The sequence below is a fragment of the Rana temporaria genome, chromosome 7 (assembly GCF_905171775.1).
Source record: "Rana temporaria chromosome 7, aRanTem1.1, whole genome shotgun sequence".
NCBI classification, from domain to species: Eukaryota; Metazoa; Chordata; class Amphibia; order Anura; family Ranidae; genus Rana; species Rana temporaria.
In genome coordinates, this window is record NC_053495.1 from 31,632,120 (window position 1) to 31,658,356 (window position 26,237).

Consider the following 26,237-nt stretch of genomic DNA (forward strand, 5'->3'; position numbering starts at 1 on the left):
ACAGAAGGATATATTATGACCTTCTTAGGTTTAAAAAAAAAAAAATTCGGCCTGGGCATGTTCCTTTAAACCTTCTTGGAAGCATCTTTCCTTTACATACATATAGTGTTTTCCAGAACTTACTCCAGAAATTGTGTTATATACTTTCGGCTGCACTTTGACCACATCCAGGGGTTGGTGTAAAAATTGAGGGTTGGAGCCATGACATTTTGCTGATTTTTGCCACCTTCCTCCTTACATTTATTACTATCATCATGTGGCATGTTAAATCTAACAATAAACAGAGGAAAAGAGTTACATGTTAAAAAAATAGTATGTATCACCAACACAATGTTAAAGCAGTTGTTTTGCTGACTGAAATAATACTTAAGAGTTAGTAATTTCCCCTCACCTACCTAATGCACGCTTTAAAGTGGCCTTGTCACCCCCCCCCCCCCCCCCCCCCCCCCCCCCCCCCCCCCGGCAACTACACAAAGGTTATTGTAGGGAGGTGATGGAAGGGGCAGAGAAGCTGTGCCAGCATTGACAGTAATTAGAACTACCAGAAGAGGCGAGGTCTATTAATTAGGTCTTTAATTGATGGGCGATGAATAGCTACAACCTTCTGCGAAACCCTTCACCAAGAAGTTTATTTACAGATGCTCCTTCCAAGCAGACCTACTTTAGCCCAGCTCTCTCTAAATATACACTCTAGTAGGCAGCCAAAGTCCTTGGGCCTCTGGCACATGCCCTAGGCCAGGGGTGTCAAACTCAATTTCATTGTGGGCCGCATCAGCATTATGATTGCCCTCAAAAGGGCCAGTTGTACCTGTAAGATTAGATGTCCAGCGTATCCCCTCCCCTTTACATTAGATGTCAAGAGCCACCCCACCATCAGAAGTTGAGTCCCCCACTCTCCCTTACATCACAGCGCACCCCCCTTTCCTTATGCTGCTGCTGGGAAGAAGCGGGATGCATTGCTTTAAAGCAGAAACTGGAGTAGGACCAGAGGAGGGCTGGAGCTCTCATACAGCTTCAGGAGAGGTGCGAGGGCCACATGGAATGGTCTGGAGGGACGGATTCGGCCCGCGGACCTTGTGTTTGACACCTGTGCCCTAGACTAAGGCAAGGAAAGATCCTTTTATGCAGACATTGGGCTAGATTCAGAAAGAATTTACGCCGGCGTATCTATTGATACGCCGCGTAAATTCAAATCTGCGCCGGCGTATCTTCTTTCTGTATTCAGAAAGCAAGATACGCCGAAATTAGGTTAAGATCCGCTGCCGTCGATTTCAGCGTAGAATATGAAAATTAGCTGGATACGGCGATTCAGAAACGTACGTGCGCCCGGTGGATTTTTTTTACGTCGTTTGAGTAAGGCTTTTTCCGGCGTAACATTACTCCTACTATATGAGGCATAGCCAATGTTAAGTATGGACGTCGTTCCCGCGTCAAATTTAATTTTTTTTACGTCGTTTGCATAAGTCGTTCGCGAATAGGGCTTTGCGTAAATTACATTCACGTCGAAAGCATTGACTATTTGCGACGTAATTCGGAGCATGCGCACTGAGATACGTTCACGGCCGGCGCATGCGCCGTTCGTGAGAAACGTCATTTACGTGGGGTCATGTTTTATATACATAAAACACGCCCACCTCCTGACAATTTGAATTTGGCGCGCTTACGCCAGCAGATTTACGCTACGCCGCCGCAACTTACGGAGCAAGTGCTTTGTGAATACTGCACTTGCCCGTCTGAGTTGCGGAGGCGTAGCGTAAATAGGATACGCTATGCCCGCATAAACCTACGTCCCCCTACCTGAATCTAGCCCATTGTCTTCAGGCAGATGCCCAGGAGGGACAGAACCCTTTGAAAAGGTGTTTAAAATATTTATCACCTTCTCAAACTATACCTCTAAATAAGGACTTAGGATTAGTTGGATCATATATATAATCATAACGTAGAGATTGTCCTTACTACACTGATAACTGGAACATCCTCAATAGTAACAGGCATAACCAATCAACACACTGAGCTTAGGAAAACTAGCAGAGCCTAGAAAAATGTAAACATATCTCAGGCTGATTACAGCTGTCCCCCTGTCAGAACACAACAGCTCAGTGGGGGAGATAGCTGAACTAACCTTGCGTGGTTAGTACAGTGGCTCCGACCTGTGTACCAGGCTTCAGGGCAGAGTCCCCACAGGTAGACTACATGGTATTTTAAAAGGGTGATATTAAGCCCTCATTCCTAAATATTTTAGGGTCACGCCACATGAGTGAATGTACTAAACCTTGTAGACTGAAGCATAGCTTGTCTGGCCAATGAAGGAACAACACCATAGGAGAAAGTATGGGGGGGTTCTAGTGTTCCTTGTCAATGGCAAGTTGCCGTGGCTGCACTGGCTGGCTAGTACCTAGGGCAACAAGGTATGAAGGGCAGCAACAAACCTAAAAAATGCTGAGCGAAGTCAAAAGGCTCTCTACAATTCAGGGAACCTGAAACCATCTCTTGATTAGCACTCTAAGGCCCCGTACACACGACAGAGGAACTCGACGTGCTTGGCACGTCGAGTTCCTCGTCTCGTTTTGGGATGAAGCCGCCGAGGAGCTCGGCGGGCCGCCTTCTCCTATAGAACAACGCGGCCAACGAGAAAATAGAGAACATGTTCTCTATTTTCTCGTCGAGCTCCTCGGCGGCTCCATCGAGCCAAAACTGTACAGACGACAGAGATTCTCGGCAGAATCCGGGTTTTGACCGAGTTTCTCGGCGAATTCTGCCGAGAATCTCTGTCGTGTGTACGAGGCCTTAGCAAATAAGAAAGTAGCTTTTCATATAATTCCAAAATGTTACAACTGGAACTAAGGGGAAATCTTCCAATAGGGACCCCCACTGCTGTGACAACAGCCCAAGTGAGGATTTGTTTTCACTTTCCTCTCACCTCCTGTTGTGTCTGCGGTACAGATAGTGAAGGAAAATCTCTTCAACAGCACATAGACAGCTAAATAAAAAAAAAAGAGAACAAAAAATTCCAGGCCCTATCAAAACAAAAAAAGTTTATACTGGAAAAAGGTTGCTAGAGGGACTTGTAACGGGTAAAGGATAAGATTTTTTTTGAAGACAAGTATATTTACATCAAACATACACGTGTCCAAGCTCATGTGCTATGGTAAATGCTGTGCTCAATCCGTTGTCTTCGCTTATGGAACAGCTCCTGTATTGGTCACATACTGTACCCAGCTCTGCTAGGCCTGAAAGGGACAAAGGCTGGTAAGTACAAAGTATATGTTCACACTACTTATTTACAGCAATGTTGCCATCATGAGATATATATACACTCTAGTGGGGAAAAAAAAGGATTTCAAGTAATTAGATTGAGTATTGTAATTGTAAACAGCACTTTTGGTGCTTTTTGGTGCTCGGCTTTCAGTAATGAGACTCTTTTTATAAATACTGGGCCAGATCCACGAAGCGCGGCGCTTCTTTACAGCCGGCGTAGTGTATCTCAGATACACTACGCCGCCGTAACTTACAGTGTATTTCCCGTATTCTCAAAGAATTTGCGCCGTAAGTTACGGAGGCGTAGTGTAACTGTGTCGGCGTAAGGGCGCGCAATTCAAATGGATGAGATGGGGGCGTGTTTTATGTAAATACGTCTTGATCCGACGTAAATGACGTTTTTTCTGAACGGCGCATGCGCCGTCCGTGGGGGTATCCCAGTGCGCATGCTTGAAATTAACCCGCAACAAGCCAATGCTTACGACGTGAACGTCATTCTACGCAAAGCCCTATTCGCGAACGACTTACGCAAATGACGTAAAATTTTCAAAATTCGACGCGGGAACGACGTCCATACTTAACATAGGATACGCCTCATATAGCAGGGGTAACTATACGCCGAAAAAAGCCTTACGGAAACTACGTAAAAAAATGCGCCGGCCGGACGTACGTTCGTTGATCGCCGTATCTAGCTAATTTGCATACTCGACGCTGAAATCTACGGAAACGCCGCCTAGCGGCCAGCGTAAATATGCACCGCCGGAGCAAACTAGAAGTTACGCGGCGTATCAATAGATATGCCAGCATAAACGCTTTGTGGATCTGGCCCACTGTGTGTATATATATAGTTAGTTTAATGTATATATATATATATATATATATATATATATATATATATTTTTTTATATTAAAGGAGTTGTAAATGTTAAAATGTTTTGCTAAAATGTATGTCTGCAAGGTACATAGATAGAATAGGTAAAAGATTTTTTTTTAAAAACGAGTATAAAGCGAATAAAATAATTTCTATTTATTACCTCTGTGTTTCTAGTTTCGTTTCTGCAATTCATTTCCTGCTTCTCGGCGCTCATTCATGAGAGCGCCGCCGCTGTACAGTTAAAACTAAATTCCCCAGTATCCATTGCGCATGCGCAGTTAACAAAAACGGGCACGAGAGCTCTCAGTCAGAATTGAATGAACAGCCCACTATACCTCCCACTATACTGCCCAACGAATATGCAAGCCTTGTAAACCCACCCACACAGCCAAACACAGCCATAATCACACCTCCCTGAAGTCTGTAGGCTGTGCAGAGCGAGCATGACGCACTGCTGTAGTCCCGAGGACGGGGGCGAGCACGTTACTGACCACAGCTAGAAAGCTCCTATCACTGTGGTTATCTCCAAACAGACAACCAGGAAGTGTCCACAACAGAGAAGAAATACAGCAACATCAGAGCAAAAACTAATGAGGACATGAAAAGAGCACTGCAGTAAGGTAAAGGAAGCTATTTAGATAAAAAAATAAAATCCTTTACAACTCCTTTAATACACAAACGTGAACCATTAGATGTTCCCTAGATCACAGCAAATCTTCACCTTTTGAGTTCAGGTCCTGTGCCCAGACTAAGGTTATTAAAGCTGAACTCCAGGGACAAAAAAAAAAAAAACTTTACTTTGCGTGGGTCCCTCTCCGCAATACAAGGATTAACTGCTTGTTACACCTACAGAATAATGAATAATTATTTTCCTAGTGTGGGTTGTCAGAACCCAAGGCAAGACAAGTAAACCAGGGACATTTAGCGCTCCTCGAGTCCCTTCCACTTGTACAGTATTTTATGGTACATTTTAGGATGTACCACTCTTTCTCTTTGCACTTCTTTTCTCTCTTTCTATCCTAATTCCTTGTTCGCCCCCCCCCCCCCCCCTCCCTACCTCTCTCTAAGCGTCTTTCTTGTTCTTTCTCTTATTTTTTCTCTCCCTTTTTCTTTGTTCCGCCCCCTCTTTTCCTCTCCCTTCCATGTATTTTCTATTTTTTCTCTTACTCCTTGGTGGGGGAATGGGATGAGTGTCAGTGCTTGTGGTGGGTGCGATCAGTGGCAGTGCTTGGGGCGAGTTCTGATCACCCAACTTAGGTGCACTTGATCAAGGTCATCTGCTGATTTGAGAACTGTAGTGGGAACTTTTAATGGCAACTATAAGTGTTACTCACTGTTTCTCCAGCTTCAATGTGTCCAGGGGTCAAGTCCTGGGGGAAAAAGTGTGGGAACTCCCACCCAAGATCCACTCTTGGGTGAAAAAAGTGCAGGAACTCCGTTCCCACGCGTTCCTGCAGGACTTGAGCCCTGAATGTGTCCCTAACTTTGTGGTGTCTCGTAGCAGTGACACCTATGCCGAAATCAGGAGATAGGGTCTACTCCAGCCCCTCCCCTTCACATTCCTCACCAGTTAGCTGATCTCTAGTCTCTGCCCCCCAGCCATGCCATGAACTGAATGGGCAGCTGCGAAGAGGCTGAGTGGGAGGACGCAGGCTCCAGGAACAGCCCAGGATTCAGTGACCCCTGGAAAATTGCCATTCGACCCCAGGTTGAGAACCACTGCTCTACACACTGTAACTGCAGCTAACTGACTCGCCTGCCTGCTCTATCTAACTCAATTGAAAAGACACTGTCTGTCTCTCTCTGTCTGTCTTTCACCACTGCCGCAACACACGCAGGCGGCCTTATATAGTGTGGGGCGTGTACTAAACCCCCTGAGACATAATTGGCCAAAGCCACCCTGGCTTTGGCCAATTATGTCTCTCTTTGCTTACGGCGCTGTGATTGGCCAAGCATGTGGGTCATATTGCATGCTTGGCCAATCATCAGCCAGCAATGCACTGCGATGCCGCAGTGAATTATGGGCCGTGACACGCCACACGAATTTGGCGCGAACGGCCCATAATGTTCGAAATTTGGCGAGCGTCCGAACAGACGATGTACGAGTCGAACATGGGTTTGATTCTAACTCGAACCTCATCCCTAGTAACAAGGAACTGGCATGTGCTGTGGCAAGAACTGGGTGTGGCTAAGTAGTGCAAGAGGTGTGGTTTAAATACGGTACAACCAGAGCATTATGTCTAGGATGTATAATGAAAGTAGTACTGTGAAATACTCATATGTAAAAACCTCCAAGGCAATATAGAAAAAAAAGTCACCTTGTTATGTTTTGATCTACAGAGAAACATTTCCATATTCTACCCTTAAAGTGACACTAAACAATATTTATATCCTCCATGGTCCATAGTCCATCTGGGGGGGTTTGAGCAATAAAGGGTGGCTACATTCCTTCATACAGCGGGACCATGGAGAACAAACGGACACCTTCTCACAGGAAGTTCACAGCAGCAGCAAGAAAGAAAAAAAAGGATTTGGAGGAGGCTGAGAGTAATACAAGGTAGTTAAAGCGGAGCTCCACCCTAAGGTGGAACTCCCGCTGATCGAAACCCTCCCCCCTCCGGTGTCACATTTGACACCTTTCAGGGGGAGGGGGGTGCAGATACCTGTCTAAAGACAGGTATTTGCACCCACTTCCGGCCACACAGTCTCGGGCAGACTGCGGGCAGGACGTCACCTCCCGTCCCCCCCTCCCTGTTGTGTGCTGGGAACACTCGGCTCCCAGAGCACAGAGGGAGCCAATCAGCAGGCGCAGCGCAACTCGCGCATGCGCCGTAGGGAACCAGGTAGTGAAGCCGGAGGGCTTCACTTCCTGGTTCCCTCACTGAGGATGGCGGGGGGGGGGGGGGGCAGCAGAGTGACGAGCGATCGCTCGTTCTCTGCTGCGGACGGCGCTGGACTCCAGGACAGGTAAGTGTCCCAATATTAAAAGTCAGCATCTGCAGTATTTGTAGCTGCTGGCTTTTGATTTTTTTTTTTTTCATGGCACATCCGCTTTAAGAATACTACATTATTATTGTTATACAGGATTTATATAGTGCCAACAGTTTACACAGCACTTTACAACATAAATAAATAGAATGTTGTTTTCAAGAGGAGTATAGTGTTACTGTAATTGATACTTCAAGTCTCTGACCAGCCACTCTTACTAATATTATTGCAATAAAATAAAGACATGTCTTACCTAATGTATCACATTTCTCATGGGCTCTGCAAATATCCTGTCTGAATGCAAAGTATGTGTTTATTTAAAAAGAACAAAAAGGACATAAAAATAGCACAAACACAAAAAAACATAATTACACAAATGAAATTTATAATCATGTGACATACACATATACTCGTACAGACATTGCAGACCACATAGTTGTTCTAGGGCCTAACAATACAGAAGGCCCAGCACACCCTGCTTCATAATAATATATATCTAGAAAGCCATAGCATGGAGCAGCATTTTTAGCTCAGAGCAAAATGAATAAGTGTACAGTTCAAGTATCTTCTGAACACAGCAAGAAATCATTTTGTACTGTGCTGAGTTATCTTTTAAAAGGCTAAAGGTGTCAGAAGTGAAGCTGCTGGTAAGACGGAGGTTGGAAAGTCAAGTAGCACTATAATGATTTTGCTGTAAAAAAAATGCATTTGAGACTTTTCAGAGGGCAGCAGAGTGAGAAGAAAGGATTATACTAAACCCTGCTAGGGGCTCGCCTGTTTGTCTATTGAGAGAAGGCTTTGAACTATAGATGGTCAATCAGAGAGCATTTTCTAAGGTGATAGGATGCCAACAGCATTTGGGGTAAAATCTAAGCATGACCAAATTAGTATGGTTTCTATTAATTTGGTATAAAGCGACTCTGCCACAAATTTAAATGCCAGAATAAAAGGTTCACCTGAAAGGAAGAAACAAATCACCCAACTTGTCTGATGCTCGCACCACTGACTGCTGCTCTAATAAAAAAGAATCGTCCCTAAAAATCTCTTTAGAATCCAACACATCTTGGAATATCTGTCTGTTGTGTCTTCCGTCCTCATGCCAACCTTTATGTCACTATTGTGTTTTTTAGTGATGTACGGATTGGTGGAAAAAGCCACTGAGCACAGAAAGGGACATAGATGATTGACACTCCCGAAAGTTGGATTTCTGTAGAGACTCCAGTGATGGTGGTAATTTCTCCTAACTGGAGTGGTGTTTGGTGTCCAGGGATGGACTGGGACAGAAATTTGGCCCTGGGCTTCATCCAGACTGGCCCACTTTGACAGGTCTCTCCCATGGCAGCCGGGCAACTCCCGCCACACCCCCACCCACCCCAGTTACCTCTCCCCCTTCACTTGCCATTCTACTTTTATTAGAGTAGAATAGCTGGTACTGGTCCTCTTATAGGCAGTACCAGTGGGGAAGCTAGACATCATTTCTCCCAGGGCAAGGAATCAGTTCAGTGCCCCCCCTTATGGCACAAGATTAGGTAGAAGTGAGAAACTCCCAGGCCATAGCTGTTGAGTCAGCTGTCTGTCCCCTCCCCCATGCTCCTCTGGTCCTCCCACTGCTCCTCTGGTCCTCCCCCTGCTTCTCTGTTCCCCCCAGGTGAGCGCTGCGGGGAGGGATATTAGGTGAGCCCTGTGGGAAGGGAGAGACAGAGGAGCAGAGGGGGGCGGTGGTCCGCTGTCACTGAAGCCGGCCCACTGAGCCATCGGCCCACCGGGAAACTCCCTGTAGTCCCAATGGCCAGTCCATGCCTGTTGGTGTCTCAAGTAACTCTAATTCTGACATAGATTTTTTAAACAAAGTCACTTTAATCATAAGGGCCACGATACAAAATTATATTTAAATATACTGTATATGAATATATATATATATATATATATATATATATATATATATATATATATATATATACAGTACAGACCAAAAGTTTGGACACACCTTCTCATTCAAAGAGTTTTCTTTAATTTCATGACTATGAAAATTGTAGATTCACACTGAAGGCATCAAAACTATGAAGTAACACATGTGGAATTATACATAACAAAAAAGTGTGAAACAACTGAAAATATATTTCATATTCTAGGTTCTTCAAAGTAGCCACCTTTTGCTTTGATTACTGCTTTGCCCACTCTTGGCATTCTCTTGATGAGCTTCAAGAGGTAGTCACCTGGCGCAGCACCCCATCACTCTCCTTCTTGGTCAAATAGCCCTTACACAGCCTGGAGGTGTGTTTGGGGTCATTGTCCTGTTGAAAAATAAATGATGGTCCAACTAAACGCAAACCGGATGGAATAGCATGCCGCTGCAAGATGCTGTGGTAGCCATGCTGGTTCAGTATGCCTTCAATTTTGAATAAATCCCCAACAGTGTCACCAGCAAAGCACCCCCACACCATCACACCTCCTCCTCCATGCTTCACGGTGGGAACCAGGCATGTAGAGTCCATCCGTTCACCTTTTCTGCGTCCCACAAAGACACGGGGGTTGGAACCAAAGATCTCAAGTTTGGACTCATCAGACCAAAGCACAGATTTCCACTGGTCTGATGTCCATTCCTTGTGTTCTTTAGCCCGAAAAAGTCTCTTCTGCTTGTTGTCTTTCTTTAGCAGTGGTTTCCTAGCAGATATTCTACCATGAAGGCCTGATTTATACAGTCTCCTCTTATCAGTTCTAGAGATGTGTCTGCTGCAAAAGGTGGCTACTTTGAAGAACCTAGAATATGAAATATATTTTCAGTTGTTTCACACTTTTTTGTTATGTATAATTCCACATGTGTTAATTCATAGTTTTGATGCCTTCAGTATGAATCTACAATTTTCATAGTCATGAAAATAAAGAAAACTCTTTGAATGAGAAGGTGTGTCCAAACTTTTGGTCTGTACTGTATATATATATATATATATATATATATATATATATATATATATATATATACCATAATATCAAAAAGTAAAGTTTCTCTCTCTAATACTAAGATAGCACTACTACTAGTATCATACTAATATTTTGAGTAGCCAGGCTCCAACAGCTACTGTTTGAGTCTACGGCACAATATCTGCATTCATAGACTATTGTCCTTTTCTTTAACATTCATTTGCACTGTGACTATAACGTAGTTCTAGAAAATGTCCAAAACTCTCCTGTAACAGTAGGTACATAGGATTGCCACCAAGTCAGTATTTTACCAGGTTACCAGTATTATTGAAACTAAGGAATCACAATTGTGGCATTTCTTCCCTAGTAGTGTGGGGACCTGTGGCAGCCAGTAGTAGCAGCACAGCCCAAGACCGGACATGGGAGTCCAGTGAAGATAGGTAGCAAAAAGGATCACTTCAGTCTGTCATGTCACTGAAATTATACATTATCCATGAATGGGGTGAAAAGGAGTTGGACACAAATAATGGATCGCTCCTTCAATATTCGGATATCTGAAAGTATCCTGAAGGAGGAAAGTGTGGCATTCTGTGTTTGGCTTCCTTTAACCATCTGAAAAGTTTCTTCATCGTTATAGGGCAGGTGCACCCCCCCCCCCCCCCCCGAGGGTTATGGAAAACCTTATCTTCTGCACTGCACTCACCATTGGTGGGTACAGCAGGTTCTGCTGGTAAAAAAAAAAAAAAAAAAAAATTCAGGAAATCTCAACTATTTTAAACTAGATGTTTTTCCACTATGTTCAAATGGGTCAGTGCAACTTACAACCAACAAATTTCTATTACCACCATGAAAACTGTGGGTGGTAGGTTGCATGGAACTATGGTAAGAAACTTAAAATTGTCATGTGCATGGCAAATAAAGCTCATATCAGAGTAAACCATATCCTGGCATGAACCAATAGTTCTAGGGTACCTCAATAATAAGTTGTGGTATACCAATAGCTTCTAATGAACTGAACGGTTGAACAATGGCTCAGCACTAAATAGTCACATGAACTTGAGAAATGATAACGGAGGCATCCAAACTTATGACTAATTTTGTTGATCTCAATATATGTATGCTTGAGTATGGTTTGGATTAAAAAAATAAATAAAATACATGATGGGAGTAGAATGAAGTGGCCTTGTCAGGATGCAGAATCGCTTCTTTATGGGACCTGGTACAAGCCTCAAATGGAAGCTCTTTATCTCATAGGCTACCCATCAGTTCCAACTGATCCAGAATTAGTATGCAACCTGACAAAGGGAGTGGCAACCTTAATCTAGTGCAGGCGTCTCCAAACTTTCTAAAGAAAAGGCCAGTTTACTGTCCTCCAGACTTTAGGGGGTCTGGACTGTGGCCCGCGGGAGTAAACAATGCCAGATCTTTGGTATTAGGGGGAGAAATAGTTGGTGTCAGTGGGTGGAATAATGCCCCATTTTTGTTGTCCATGGAAGGAATTATGCCCCATCGTTGATATCAGTGGATGGAATAGTGCCCCAGGACTGCAGCTTGGAGACCACTGATCTAGTGCTTCTTAAAGCGGGGGTTCACCCGCACATAACACTTTTTCCCCTTAGATGGATGCTCGTTTTGTCTAGGGGAATCGGCTAGTTGTTTTAAAATATGAGCTGTACTTACCGTTTACGAGATGCATCTTCTCCGCCGCTTCCGGGTATGGGCTGCGGGACTGGGCGTTCCTATTTTGATTGACAGTCTTCCGAGAGGCTTCCGACGGTCGCATCCATCGCGTCACGCAGGCGCAGTATAGAGCCGCACCGACGTTCGGCTTCTTTCGGCTACGAGTGACGCGATGGATGCGACCGTCGGAAGCCTCTCGGAAGACTGTCAATCAAGAAGGAACGCCCGCTCCCGAAGACCCATACCCGGAAGCGACGGAGAAGATGCATCTCGAAAACGGTAAGTACGGCTCATATTTTAAAACAACTAGCCTACTCCCCTAGACAAAACGAGCATCCATCTAGGGGGAAAGATAAAAAAAAAAATCATTGGGTGAACTCCCGCTTTAACAGGCATTTACCCTCAGGATTGATTTACTTTAAAGCCCCATACACACGATCGGAATTTCCAATGGAAAAAGTCAGATGGACTTTTTCCATCGGAAATTCAGACCGTGTGTATGCCCCATCGGAAATTCCGATGAATGCCATTGGAGTTTAGATAAAGAACATGCTCTCTTTTACTCCGATGAAATTCCGTCGGAAATTCCGATGTGATTTTGGTCGGACAAAGGTCCGATCGTGTGTACGGGGCTTAACAGTTTCAGAATTTTGCATGAAAAATGTAATGCATAGCCATAGACTCAGTTCCAATTTATGCCACCACTGCCTTCCTAAACGTTTTTTTGTTCTGTCTTCTACTGTATTTTCTGTTATTTCCATTTGCTGGGGGTAGTGGCTAAGGATTACATACTTTATTTCCACATACCAGACTTTTCCATGCATTAAATCTTAATTCATAAAGCAGTATTTTATTTGTGCACATCTCAGATCCTTGCAGAGGAACACTACCTCAGCCGTGGGATTAACAAGTTGACGTAAGTTTCAGTAAATGAAAAATGTGCCCCTGACAGTGTGTTAAACTAATCGCTCACTTCATTTATATCAGATTTTGCTTCTCCATCTTTGAGAAATCTGAAAAGCAGAGCCCCATCAGCAGAAAATAAACTGTACCTTCTCTGTTCTCTTAAAACTATAATTTTACTGCTGTCCTCCTCAGGAGTAGATGATGTGAAAAGCAGTGAAGGCTCGTAGTACCAGGACACCTGGATATGTCATCACTGCCAGCTTGTTGAAGAGTTTGAACTTATAAGCACTCTGCTTACTCTTATGGCACGTATGCCGCCAGCTGATCTTCCCAGATCAGGTGGCACACACAGGGTACATTGAACTCCGAGGAGCTTGGAAGAGAGGTAGTCGATCGGATCTCCAAGCGGCCAACATCGATGTGCAGTGGCCACAAGCACACACCCTATGGCATCACCATGACCGATGACATCAAACCTTGGGGTAGATTCACGTACCTTTTACGGCGGCGTAACTCCAGATACGCCGCCGTAATTTGAAATCCGCGCCAGCGTATCCTTACGCCGATTCTCAAAGGCAGATACGCTAAAAAAAATAGGCTTCCTCCGCCGACGTAACTTGAATGCGGCGGCGTAGAATTGTGTGCAATATTACTTTGGCCGCTAGGGGCGCTTCCGTTGTTTTCGGCGTAGAATATGCAAATTACCTAGATACGCCGATTCACAAACGTACGTGCGCCCGGCGGTAGTTTTTTAAGTTGTTTGCGTAAATGCTTTTTCTGCGTAAGGTTGCTCTTGGTATTAGGAGGCGCAGCCAATGTTAAGTATGGACGTCGTTCCCGCTTCGAAATTTGAATTATTTACGTCGTTTGTGTAAGTCGTTCGCGAATAGGGCTGGACGTAATTTACGTTCACGTCGAAACCAATACGTCGTTGCGCCGTACTTGGAAGCAATGCACACTGGGATATGTACACGGACGGCGCATGCGCCGTCCGTACAAAACGTCAATCTTCCCCCCCTTCCACATTTAAATTACACGCGCTTACGTCGGCCCCATTTACGCTACGCCGCCGCAACTTACGGAGCAAGTGCTTTGTGAATACTACACTTGCTTCAAACTACGGCCCTCCAGTTGTTCAGGAACTACAATTCCCATCATGTCCTGTCATGTCTGTGAATGTCAGAGTTTTTGCAATGCCTCATGGAACATTTGGTTCCCCAACAGCTGGAGGGCTGTAGTTTGAGGATCCCTGCTTTAGATAAAAGAGCACAGGGGGCACCTTTTAACAGCAGCATTGTCAGTCTGGGAGGAGGGGAGTGTTAAGCCCTGTACACACGATCGGTTTGTCCGATGAAAACAGGCTGCTGGACTGTTTTCATCTGACAAACCGATCGTGTGTGGGCCCCATCGGTTTGTTTTCCATCGGTGAAAAAAAATAGAACATGTTTTAAATTTTTCGGATAGAAAAAAACGATCGTCTGTGTGGAAGTCCATCGGTCAAAAATCCACGCATGCTCAGAATCAAGTCGACGCATGCTCGGAAGCATTGAACTTCATTTTTCTCAGCACGTCGTAGTGTTTTACGTCACTGCGTTTTGGCACGGTCGAAATTTTTGACTGATGGTGTGTAGGCAAGACTGATGAAAGTCAGCTTCATCGGATATCCGACGAAAAAATCCATCGGACTAGATTCCATCAGATATCCGATCGGGTGTATGAGGCTTTAGATGTACTAGCAAATTTAAATACACTAACAAATTAAAGCAAAACTCAAGATCACACTTTATAAGCATTTAGATCTGTAACTGACACTGTATTCCTCCTAGAGACACAAATAATGAAGCACTATTCCACTCATTAATATTTATGACCGGGAACTATTTCTCCAACTGACATCAATGGTGGGGCACAATTTCTCCCAATGACACCAGTGATGGGGTATGGGGGTATTATTCCTCCCACTGACACCAATGATAGAGCACTTTTCCTCCCACTGACACCAATGATAGAGCACTTTTCCTCCCACTGACACCAATGATAGAGCACTTTTCCTCCCACTGACACCAATGATAGAGCACCTTTCCTCCCACTGACACCAATGATAGAGCACCTTTCCTCCCACTGACACCAATGATAGAGCACTTTTCCTCCCACTGACACCAATGATAGAGCACTTTTCCTCCCACTGACACCAATGATAGAGCACTTTTCCTCCCACTGACACCAATGATAGAGCACTTTTCCTCCCACTGACACCAATGATAGAGCACTTTTCCTCCCTCTGACACCAACGATTGGGCACTATTCCTCCCCCCAAAACCTAAAGATGGGGCGCTGTTTACACCCACTGACACCGGGGGCCAGATACAGAAAGATGTGCGTATCTTTAGGCGGGCGTAGCGGATCTCATATGCGCTACGCCGCCGTAACTTAGTCAGGCGAGTAGTTTATTCAGAAAGAAGTTGCGCCCAAAGTTACGGCGGTGTACCGTATATGGGCCGGCGTAAGCCCGCCTAATTCAAAGTAGGCTGGTAGGGGGCGTGTTGTACGGTAATGAATCGTGACCCCACGTAAATGTCGCACCTAACGAACGGCGCATGCGCGCACATGCTGAGTATCATGTCGAATTTTCTCCGTAAATTAAGCCGGCTCAATGTTTAGTCGAAGTGAACGTAACCTATGCCCATTCCCATTCACGGACGACTTACGCAAACGACGTAAAATACGACGCTGTTCCGACGTTTCCGACGTCCATACCTAACATGACTTACCCCTGCTTTATGAGGGGCAAAGTTACGCCGGACCGACGCCTTACGTAAACGGCGTTTATAGATGCGTCGGACGGAACTACGTTTGTGAATTGGCGTATCTAGGTCATTTGCATATTCGATGCGTAAATCAACGGAAGCGCCCCTAGCGGCCAGCGTAAATATGCACCCAAGATACGACGGCGTACTTAGACTTACGTCGGTCGGCTGAAGCCAGATTTCAGGCGTATCTATCTTCAAGAATACCGTGCAGAGATATGACGGCGCATCTTAAAACTTATGCGGCGTATCAATAGATACACCAGCGTAAAATCTTTCTGAATCCGGGCCCAGGTCATTTTTTGCTCCCACTGGCTAGTCTGGCCCCCCTAAAGTTTGAAGGGCAGTAAGCTAAGCCTTTGTTTAGAAAGTTTGGAAACCACTGCTGTACATAGTATAAAATTAACATTAAAAATGGCTGAAAAATGTGTTGTTATTATATTCATGACAGTTATTACCTTTAATAATATAATATATTAATAACATACTAACACAATCTAAAATGCAATAAGCTTTTTAATTTGAACAGACACATAAAAAATGTCCCCACCTTGTGATGAGTACCGCTGTATCGTGGTGTGAGTGATGGCTGTCATCGGGGTTGTTCTGGGATTGTTGCCATATGCAGAAGTTTTTTAATGTAGTTTGAGCATTATAAGAAATTGTTGGACCCTCCTGGTAGGGATAAAGACAAAGAATAGTCTAGTAAAGCTTGTGCACAGTTTTTCATGCCAAAAACCACACAAGGAAACATCATACCTGTTCATCATGGACGACAGCTAATTTTACTATGGCGATATTGATTAAATTACCGATGCTTGGGTCTTTATAGATAGAGGCTACCTGCAGGAGAGAGAATTAATCAGGATGGTCTTCAGAATCTCATTCAAAATTAACCAAGCGTTACTGTTATTCACACACCACAAGGAATTCATTGTGTGAACTGTCTTGAGGATATAACATATTGTTGAGTTGAAAGGTTCTAAGTAATAAAGTATAAGGTAAGCCCTAAATCATTTTTTTTAGTATGTTTGCCGTCATGCCTCACTGTTTACAATATTCTTAAAGTAGAACTAAAGTCTAAAACTTTTTGGGATAGAGTAGAATAAGGATATAACCCTCTCAGTTTTTTGCCATCTGTGCCCCATAAAGGAGATTTCCCATCAATTCCTTAGGTCGGGTTCACACTGGTCTGACAAACGCTCCGACATTGGTAGCTCATGTCACATGACGTGTGAAAATCAATGTTTCCCTATGAGAGCCGTCTTAACTGGTCCGACTTTGAAAATGCTCCCTGTACTACTTTGGTTCGACTTTGATCCTACTTCAGCCCATTGAATATCATTGAAGTCGGATCAAAGTAGGACCCTTGCTCTGGAGCCCACACACGATCGTTTTTAATGACATAAAAAAAAATGTAATTTTTTACAACCCAGAAAAACGGTCATGTGTACGCGGCATTATGCCGCGTACACACCATCACTTTATGTGATGAAAAAAAACGACACTTTCTGTGAAGTAAAAAATGACGTTTTTGAAACTTCAATTTTCAAAGACGAAGTTGCCTACACACCATCGTTTTTCTCACAATGTTCTTGCAAAGTGAGGTTACGTTCCACCACGTTTTACCATTGAAGTAGCTTCTGGGCATGCGTGGATGAAAAAACGTCTTACAAAACGACGTTTTTTGCTACACACGGTCAATTTCTGTGAAGTAAAAAGTGCACTTTTGAAAAACGACACATAAAATTGAAGCATGCTTCAATTTTTTTTGGTCGTTTTTTACAAGACATAAAATGACGTTTTCCCCCACACACGGTCAATTAAAGTGACGTTTTTAAAAACGTCATTTTTTTTCATCACATAAAGTGATGGTGTGTACGGGGCATTAGATGTTTCCTCCCATAAGAAGTGATAGAAGCAAAGTTCAGATACTTACTATAGACATGAGTGTTAAAACATAATGCTGAAGATTAGCCCCATGATACTCCACCATCCTGTTGTCAGCAACCACCATCACTTCAACATAACGAGGATAGGACAAAAAACGCTTTGTTCTTCTTAGAGTTTGTGTTCCATTGATCTTATCAGCATTATCCAATGAGGGCGCCTGGTCTTCTAACAGCCCGTCTCTCATGTTCTGCCCATCTGAAAAGACGCCCTCCTGTTCCTTTGGAGTTCCCCTTTTCCTCTGTTTGATTCTACTTTGTTTTTGACCTGAAGTGAGATTTTAAAAAGAGACAAAAGTAAGAAAAGAATATACTACAAACCGGCAATATCACCTCAACAATTTCTATTTTTTATATCGTATTTTATAATTAATTTCCCAGATTGGGAGGAAAATCCAACCAGTTAGGACAGCTAAAGGGTACTTTTATTGAGGATGTATTTTAAAGGATAATTGTAATGTGCACCTAAGAACAATTCCACCTTTTTTGTGGCTAACTGTATCTCAGAGAATGTAGTCAGCATGCCTGCAGATAAATTAAAATGTATTCAGCCACACACAGAGTCTATTGTTTTCCACCACTGTAAAGGCTGCCATAGACAACTTGATTTCTTGATTCCTGCTGAATGGGCCAATATTTGAGCTGTGTGGGCGGCTCTGTGGGCACTACTCCTGGTTTGAAAAAAGTAGTTTTTTTTTACTATTTTTGGCAAAGGAGTCGGGTGGAAATTTCTGGAGAAACAGCGACTACCTTCAATCAGATGCAATCACCATTTAGATATTCTGACAACCATGGATGTCAATAACGATGTTTTTTTGCCTAACTTCTATTAAAACTGACCCCGTCCCCCTCCTAACACTGAGTCCTCATGCAAACTTGCTGTTTTTTTTTTTTGCCGAGGAAACCGGTCGGGTGTACACTTATCGACGAGGAAACTGTCGAGGATCCCGTCGAGCCAAAAAGAGAGCATGTCTTCTTTTTCCTCGACGGGAATGGAGAAATTTGGCTCACCGAGATCCTCGACAGCTTAACAAGGAACTCGACAAGCAAAACGATGTGTTTGCCCCCGTCGAGTTTCTCGGTCGTGTGTACGAGGCTTTATGCTAACCAACCTGTAGGTGGGGTGCAGCACAGTGTTGCCAACTGTCAGTATTTTTACTGGCAGCCAGTAAAAAACAGGTAATTTTCTCCTGCCAGTAAAAGGAAAATGTCCCAGTTAGAAAATATGGCTGTGTGACCACAGCGGACCCCGTACACCACCCCCTGCGTCTCGCCGTCAGACCTGTGTCATTTAATGACTCTATTCCGAACAAGGAATCTGGGTCCGCCATGCTTGTGGGTACATGCACTCCCATTCCTCCCCCTCCCCCGACTTCTCTCCAATTCTAGACTGTCTCTCACCCCCCTTTTTGTTTTGTTTTTCTTCCCCTTTTTTCTCTCTTTCTTTTTTCTTTCTGCTGGCTCCCATGCTGAGAAGACATATAGAACAGGGAAAAAGGACGGAACCCACGGGGCTGCACTATCACACCTCACCGGGCTGATGGCACAAGCACGATCTCTCAGAGAGGGGAGAATAACCTTTGTTCCTAACCACACTACAGGGCAGTAGACCAAGACCAGGTATAGGATACACCGAAGGGGGGAATACATTGGCCCGGATTCACATACATCGGCGCATATTTATGCCGCCGTAGCGTATCTTCTTTACGCTACGCCGACGCAGCGCAGAGAGGCAAGCACCGAATTCACAAAGCACTTGCTACCAAATCTGCGCTGTGTTTCTTAGGCGTAAGTTGTTGTAAGTGGAAGTGGGCGTGAGCCATGCAAATGAGGCGTGACCCCATGCAAATGATGGGCCGAGCGCCATAAAGCTACGAATAACGAACGGCGCATGCGCCGTCCCGTGGACGCATCCAGTGCGCATGATCAGAATCACGTCGGAACTACTCCCTAAGATACGCCTGATCACTGCCTACGACGTGAATGTAACCTACGCTTAGTCATATTCACGTACAACGTAAACGACAAAAGATACGACGGCTTGTGTTCCCTGGTCCATACCTTTGCATGGGTTGCGCCTCATATATGGGGAATAACTTTACGCTGGACGTACGACTTACGCAAACCGCGTATATTATGCGCCGGGCACAAGTACGTTCGTGAATCGACGTATCTCTCTCATTTCCATATTTTAATAGGAAATCAATTGGAGCACCACATGCGTCCAGCGTAAATATGCGCTCACGATACGCCGGCGTAGGCAAGTTACGTTGGTCGGATGAAGCCTATTTTTAGGCGTATCTCAGTTTGTGGGCACGGCATACAGATAAGACGGCGCATATTTGCACTTACGCTGCGTATCTCGAGATACGTCGGCGCAAGTGCTTTGTGAATCCGGGCCATTATGTTGTATATTGTTTATACATGCCTGGCTGTATTACTACGCTGACTGTACTATGCCTGATCTCATAGCAGTGTATATAGAACTATGTTTGTGTCTATGTGCCAGTATTCTTCATGTTATAAGTTGTTTGTTACCGTTGCGGCCCATGTGGGTCTCTTTCCTAACATAAATTAACAATTAAAAAAAATATATATATGTCTGTGACGCTTGGCTCGGTCCGAAGCCGGCCAAGACCATCCGAGTGCCTGCTACAGTGTGATTGGGTGGCTCTGGCGGAGGTGGTGCCTGAGCATATGTCATGTGATCTCATGGAGTAATGGAGCCAAGCAGTGTGGCCAGAGCCTCGTGTGTGGGCCGGGAGCAAGGCAGGCGGGAAACGGGACTTTCTGTGCTGTTTAGACTGGAGTGGACTGGAGGGACCACTAGACATGGAGAAAGACTGTCACTGTGACTTGTCGTGATGTGTCGTGTCGGTGATCTGTGGTGCTGCACAGTGCTGTCATTGTCATTGTGACAGTCAGTTTCATGTGTGTGCCTGACCCAATCTAATTTCTTATCCTCCTGAATCCTGTCCCTGAGCAACTTACTTACTATATTGAAAATAATATAAGAAATATTTTTTTCCTTATTATCTACCTTAAATCACATTGCTAATTGCATATTGTACTTGTTTGTAGCCTGAGGGGTAGATCCACATACAAATACATGGGCGCAGCGTATGTGAGATACGCTACGCCGCTGTAACTTACTTTAGGCCGGTTCGAATCCCCAAAGAATTTGCGCCGTAAGTTACGGCGGCGTAGTGTATCTCAAGCGGCATAATGGCGCGGAATTCAAATCGGCGATTAGGGGGCGTGTTTCATTTAAATAAAGCGCGTCCCCGCGCCGAATGAACAGCGCATGCGCCGTCCCTAAATTTCCTAAAAAAAAATTTAATTAAACGCGGGAACGACGGCCATACTTAACATGGCAAGTCTAACTATACGCAACGAAATAGCAGCTTTAACTATACGCCGGAAAAAGCCGACTACAGACGACGTAAAAAAATGCGACGGCCGCTCGTACGTTCGTGGATCGTCGGAAATAGCTAATTTGCATACCCGACGCGGAAAGCGACGTGAACACCACCCAGCGGACGCCGAAGAATTGCATCTTAGATCCGAAGGCGTACGAAGACATACACCTGTCGGATCAAACCCAGAAGCCGTCGTATCTTGTTTTGAGGATTCAAAACAACGATACGACGCGGGAAATTTGAAAGTACGCCGGCGTATCAGTAGATACGCCGGCGTACTAGCTCTGTGGATCTGCCCCTGAATACTGAAATTTGCATTTAAAACAATTTTTTTTTACTTTTAGAAATATCAGTAAAAACTTGGCTGCGCCAGTAAATTTTGGGTGTTGTGTCAGTAAATTTCAATCTGATTAGGTTGACAACACTGGTGCATCATGTTGTGGTGGCAATAATGCATTCACTTAGGTACCATGGAAAATTTGTATCAAAATAAATCAAAAAGCAACAGTTCTCACCAAACCCAGTGGGAAGGCTGCCCAACCAGGTACACTGACAGTTTTCAGTAATGTGAAGAGAGCAGGTATCAGCTGAACTGACAGCGTCTGTTAAAATAGCGGAATGCAGCTTGGCCATCTTGCACCCAAGCGGGATGAGGTCCAGAGGAGTAGCGACCCCTACACTTTCTCTCCCCGCCAGGAACCTTTTCCTACTGCTAGTACTGTCCCTAACAGATGGGGTATCTTGCCCTACAATATCCACTCTCGTAAAGTTCACCAAACCTGGGAGCCAGGGTCTTAACTAGGCTCTTTCGGACCCAAGATGGCTGCCAGAATCACATGGGGCAGCATCATCCAACTGAACACAGAAAGAAGTGGTATCTTCTTTCTGTGTTCAGAAAGCAAGATACGAGGCTAAGATCCGACTGGCGTAAGTCTGTTACGCCGTCGTATCTTAGTTGCATATTTACGCTGGCCGCTAGGTGGCGCTTCCGTAGATTTCAGCGTAGAATATGCAAATGAGCTGAAAAAGCCGATTCAGAAACGTACGTGCGCCCGGCGGATTTTTTAACGTCGTTTGCGTAAGGCTTTTTCCGGCGTAACGTTACTCCTGCTATATGAGGCATAGCCAATGTTAAGTATGGACGTTGTTCCCGCGTCAAATTTTTAAAATTTTACGTCACTTGCATAAGTCGTTAGCGAATAGGGCTGTACGTAAGTTACGTTCACGTCTAAAGCGTTGACGATTTGCGGCGTAATTTCGAGCATGCGCACTGGAATTCTTAAAAAACGTCAAATACGTGGGGTCACACTAAATTTATATAAAACACGCCCACATCATCCACATTTGAATTAGGCGGGCTTACGCCGGACCTCATACGCTACGCTGCCGTAACTTAGGGCACAAGTCCTTTATAAATACAGAACTTTCGCCATAAGTTACGGCGGCGTAACGTATCTGAGACACACCACTACCCGCGGTCTGAGATACGTTACGTCAGCATAAAAAAACGCCGGGCTATCTGAATCTAGCCCATAGCATTTTTGTGGTGTCAGCCCTGCCCAGCTTTCCTTTGCTAAACTACCTAAACCCTCCCCTATCCTATCCAACATAAACACCAGGGATGAGCTTGAGTTCAGTTAAGGGTTTGGCAGAACCCGGCATGCAGCTGTCAATGCCAAGCCAAACAGTTGCAAGCAGGGGATTCCCCACCTGGCAGCTGCATGTACACTGTCATTAGTATTTATTTGCACTTATGGAACATATACAGTAGAAAAATACACTTTCCGTTGTATATTTAACAGACAAAAGAAGAAATGTTAGGGTTTTCATCCAATTTAAATGTGTTTATAACACGTCTTTATAAATAGGGCCACTTCTTAACATTTGTTTACTACTTCCATACTGAACATTGCTCAATTCCATAAGGACAAAAAGGGAAGAAGTGACACACTTTTCTTAAGAACGACCATGCATTAAGACTACCGCCTAGAAGAGAAAAGTATAATGGGCGCCGCTCCAAGGACTACTGATAGCAGTGCAGACAATAGATAATAAAGGACAAAAACGTTATCTAGTGGTATAAAAATAGAAGTAAAGAAAGGGGCATTATTCCTTGCAACGTGCTTGCATGTCCTCTGACTTCCGTGAGACCTCCTTTGGGATAAAACAGGTTTTAATTAGTTGTAGTAAACAATGATAAGGAAGTCTCAGCTTTACGTTAATGTGAACATTAAACAGACACGTTATTGTGAAACAGTTAAATGTATAATGGGATCATCACACTCAAGAAAAGTGCAAAGAGCAAGAAAAAAACAACATGTATTCCTTTGGAAACCTGACATGGATTCTTCTTGTAGGAGAGTTTTCTTTATTTTTTAAGTTTTGTCCCTGGAAGGTTTTGTCCTTGAAAATTTAAAGGACCTCAATGGTGAAAAAAATGTGTAATCTGGTAACTGTATTGGGTATATCTGTAACAACAGTAATAACCATATAAATGTAATTTTTATTTCACCTATCAGTATTTCTTTATTTATATTTCTAGAGCTGCACAATTCTGGCTAAAATGAGAATCACGATTTTTTTGCTTAGAATAAAGATCACGATTCTCACGGTGTAACATCATCTTTTACATTATACCAAAAAATTGGGCTAACTTTACTGTTTCGTTTTTTTTTTTTTATTATTAATTAAAGTGTATTTTTTCAAAAAAAGATTGGGCCAGATCTACAAAAAGGGGCGTATATTTAGGCAGGCCTAGTGCATCTCATATGCGCTACGCCGCCGTAACTCAGAGTGGCTCGTAGGGTATCCACAAAGCACTTGCTCCCATATGTGCGCCGGCATAACGTAAATCGGCCGGCGTAAGCCCGCGTAATTCAAAGTAGGCTTGGAGTGGGCGTGTTGTATGGTAATCTGGTATGACCCCACATAATTGACGCTTTTTACGAACGGCAATCACGTCGCAAATAGTCAATGCTTTCGACGTGATGGTAACTTACGCAAAGCCCTATTCGCGAACGATTTACGCAAACGACGGAATATTTGACGCTGTCCCGACGTCCATACCTAACATTGCGTACACCTCATAGAGGCAGGGGTAACGTTACGCCGAAAAAAGCCTTACGTAAACTACGTAAAAAAATGCGCCAGGCGGACGTACGTTTGAGAATCGGCGTATCTAGCTAATTTGCATACTCTACGCGGAAAGCAACGGAAGCGCCACCTAGCGGCCAGCGTAAATATGCACCTAAGATCCGATGGCGTACTAAGACGTACGTCAGTCGGATCTAGCCCCCATTCAGTCGTATCTTGTTTTGTGGATACAAAACAAAGATACGACGGTGCATCGTAGAACTTTTTATCTATCAAAAAGTGTTTCCCAGTGCTAAACCTTTCATCTGATTTCTAAATTGCTGCATTTGTAAATTCCAAAAGCCAATATAAAGGAATAGTAGTGGTAAAAAAAGCACTTGTGGGTTTAACCATTCTTTTTTTTTTGTACAATTCTCCTTTAAGGGGGCGTGGCAAGGGGTGTGTCCTATGCCTACATACTTTTGCTGATAGGTGTCCCTCCTTCCCATCTCAGAAAGTTGGGAGGTATGCAGTAAGAACAATCATTATTCCTGATTGGCTGCTGAGGCCTCGTACACACGACCGAGGAACTCGACGGGCGAAACACATAGTTTTGCTCGTCGAGTTCCTTGTTAGGCTGTCGAGGAACTCGACGTGCCAATTTTCTCGATTCCCGTCGAGGAAAAAGAGAACATGCCCTCTTTTTGGCTCGTCGAGTTCCTCTACAGTTTCCTCGTGGAAAAATGTACACACGACCGGTTTCCTCTGCAAAAAAAAAACAGCAAGTATCTTGCTGGTTTTTGCCGAGAAACTCGGTCGTGTGTACGAGGCCTCAGAATTACTATAATTTGATCATGCTGTTTGCCCTACTGAACATGTATCCAAACACACAAACCATTTAGCCTCTTTAATATACCATGTGGAGGGACCTGCTTGTCTACGTACGCCAGAATGACCTTTTCCAAACCTGAGGACTATTTTTAGGTATGTTTTTCATTTTGAACTAATTAGAACTTGCCACAATTTCCTCCTCTCTCATTTCCGGGTTCGCTTTACTCCATTTCAGTCATAACTCTCTCAGATTCAAATGGGAACGAGTCTGCTAAAAATAACAGAGCCGAAGACACAATCAGGCCACCTAGATGCAAAGACGCTTGGAGACAAGATGAGGAAACAACACGTGTGGATTACATCAGGGAAATGATGACCCTAATGGCTTTGCGTGTTGTGACGTCAGGCAGAGATCTTAACGTCAGCAATGACAGCACCTTTGGAAAGCCATCATTGTTACTTGTTTTGGTTTGATCTCCAAACATGAAATTCTACCATGAAAAGTCTGGTCAATTTCAACAAATTACTAATCATTTTAAAGTTAGATCTATACGAATTTCTGAATATAACATACTACCAGTTTTCTCTGCCAATATGCATATGTGACACCACATTCTGGTCTTTCTGAGTGAGTGAAAAACGTATATAGCGCAGCACATACGAACTGAATCGCCTCTGGGCGCTGTATCCATTCCGTGAGTGAAAACCTTTGACCTCAGAAGAGGGGCTCTGGGTAGGATCTCAAAAGATGTGGATGTTAACTAACCAGAACAGTAGGGTTTGCCTAAATATATCTATATATATATATATATATATATATATATATATATATATATATATATATACACACAGTATCTCACAAAAGTAAGTACACCCTTACATTTTTGAAAATATTTTCTTCTATCTTTTCAACACTGAAGAAATGACACTTTGCTACAATGTAAAGTAGTGAGTGTATAGCTTGTATAACAGTGATTGCTGCCCCCTCAAAATAACTCAACACACAGCCATTAATGTCTAAACTGCTGACAACAAAAGTGAGTACATCCATAAGTGAAAATCTCCAAATTGGGCCCAAAGTGTCAATATTTTGTGTGGCCACCATTATTTTCCAGCACTGCCTTAACCCTCTTGGGCATGGAGCTCACCATAGCTTCACAGGTTGCCACTGGAGTCCTCTTCCACTCCTCCATGACGACATCATGGAGCTGGTGGATGTTAGAGACTTTGCACTACTCTACCTTCCATTTGAGGATGCCTCAATAGGGTTTAGGTCTGGAGATATTCTTGGCCAGTCCATCACCTTTACCCTCAGCTTCTTTAGCAAGGCAGTGGTCGTCTTGGGGGTATGGCAGCACTCATACGTCTATTTCCCAAAGACAGCCTCTGGATATGATTCTGAGCATGTTCACTCAACTTCTTTAGCAAGGCAGTGGTCACCTTAGAGGTGTTTTTGGGGTCATTATCATGTTGGAATACTGCCCTGCGGCCCAGTCTCTGAAGGGAGGGGATCATGCTCTGCTTCAGTATG

At 44.0% G+C, this 26,237-nt stretch overlaps 1 protein-coding gene across 1 annotated transcript in view; it reads right to left on the reverse strand.

Annotated features, from left to right (window-relative positions):
* ADAMTS9 (ADAM metallopeptidase with thrombospondin type 1 motif 9) overlaps positions 1 to 26,237 on the reverse strand; it is a 350,073-nt gene that overhangs the window by 246,545 nt on the left and 77,291 nt on the right. The window contains exons 4-9 of the mRNA XM_040359179.1: positions 17,375 to 17,652; positions 16,195 to 16,278; positions 15,986 to 16,110; positions 7,374 to 7,414; positions 3,125 to 3,230; positions 124 to 270 (exon numbers count right to left, since the gene is read on the reverse strand). Coding sequence (XP_040215113.1) covers positions 124 to 270; positions 3,125 to 3,230; positions 7,374 to 7,414; positions 15,986 to 16,110; positions 16,195 to 16,278; positions 17,375 to 17,652 — 781 coding nt within the window. The remainder of the gene's footprint in view (positions 1 to 123; positions 271 to 3,124; positions 3,231 to 7,373; positions 7,415 to 15,985; positions 16,111 to 16,194; positions 16,279 to 17,374; positions 17,653 to 26,237) is intronic.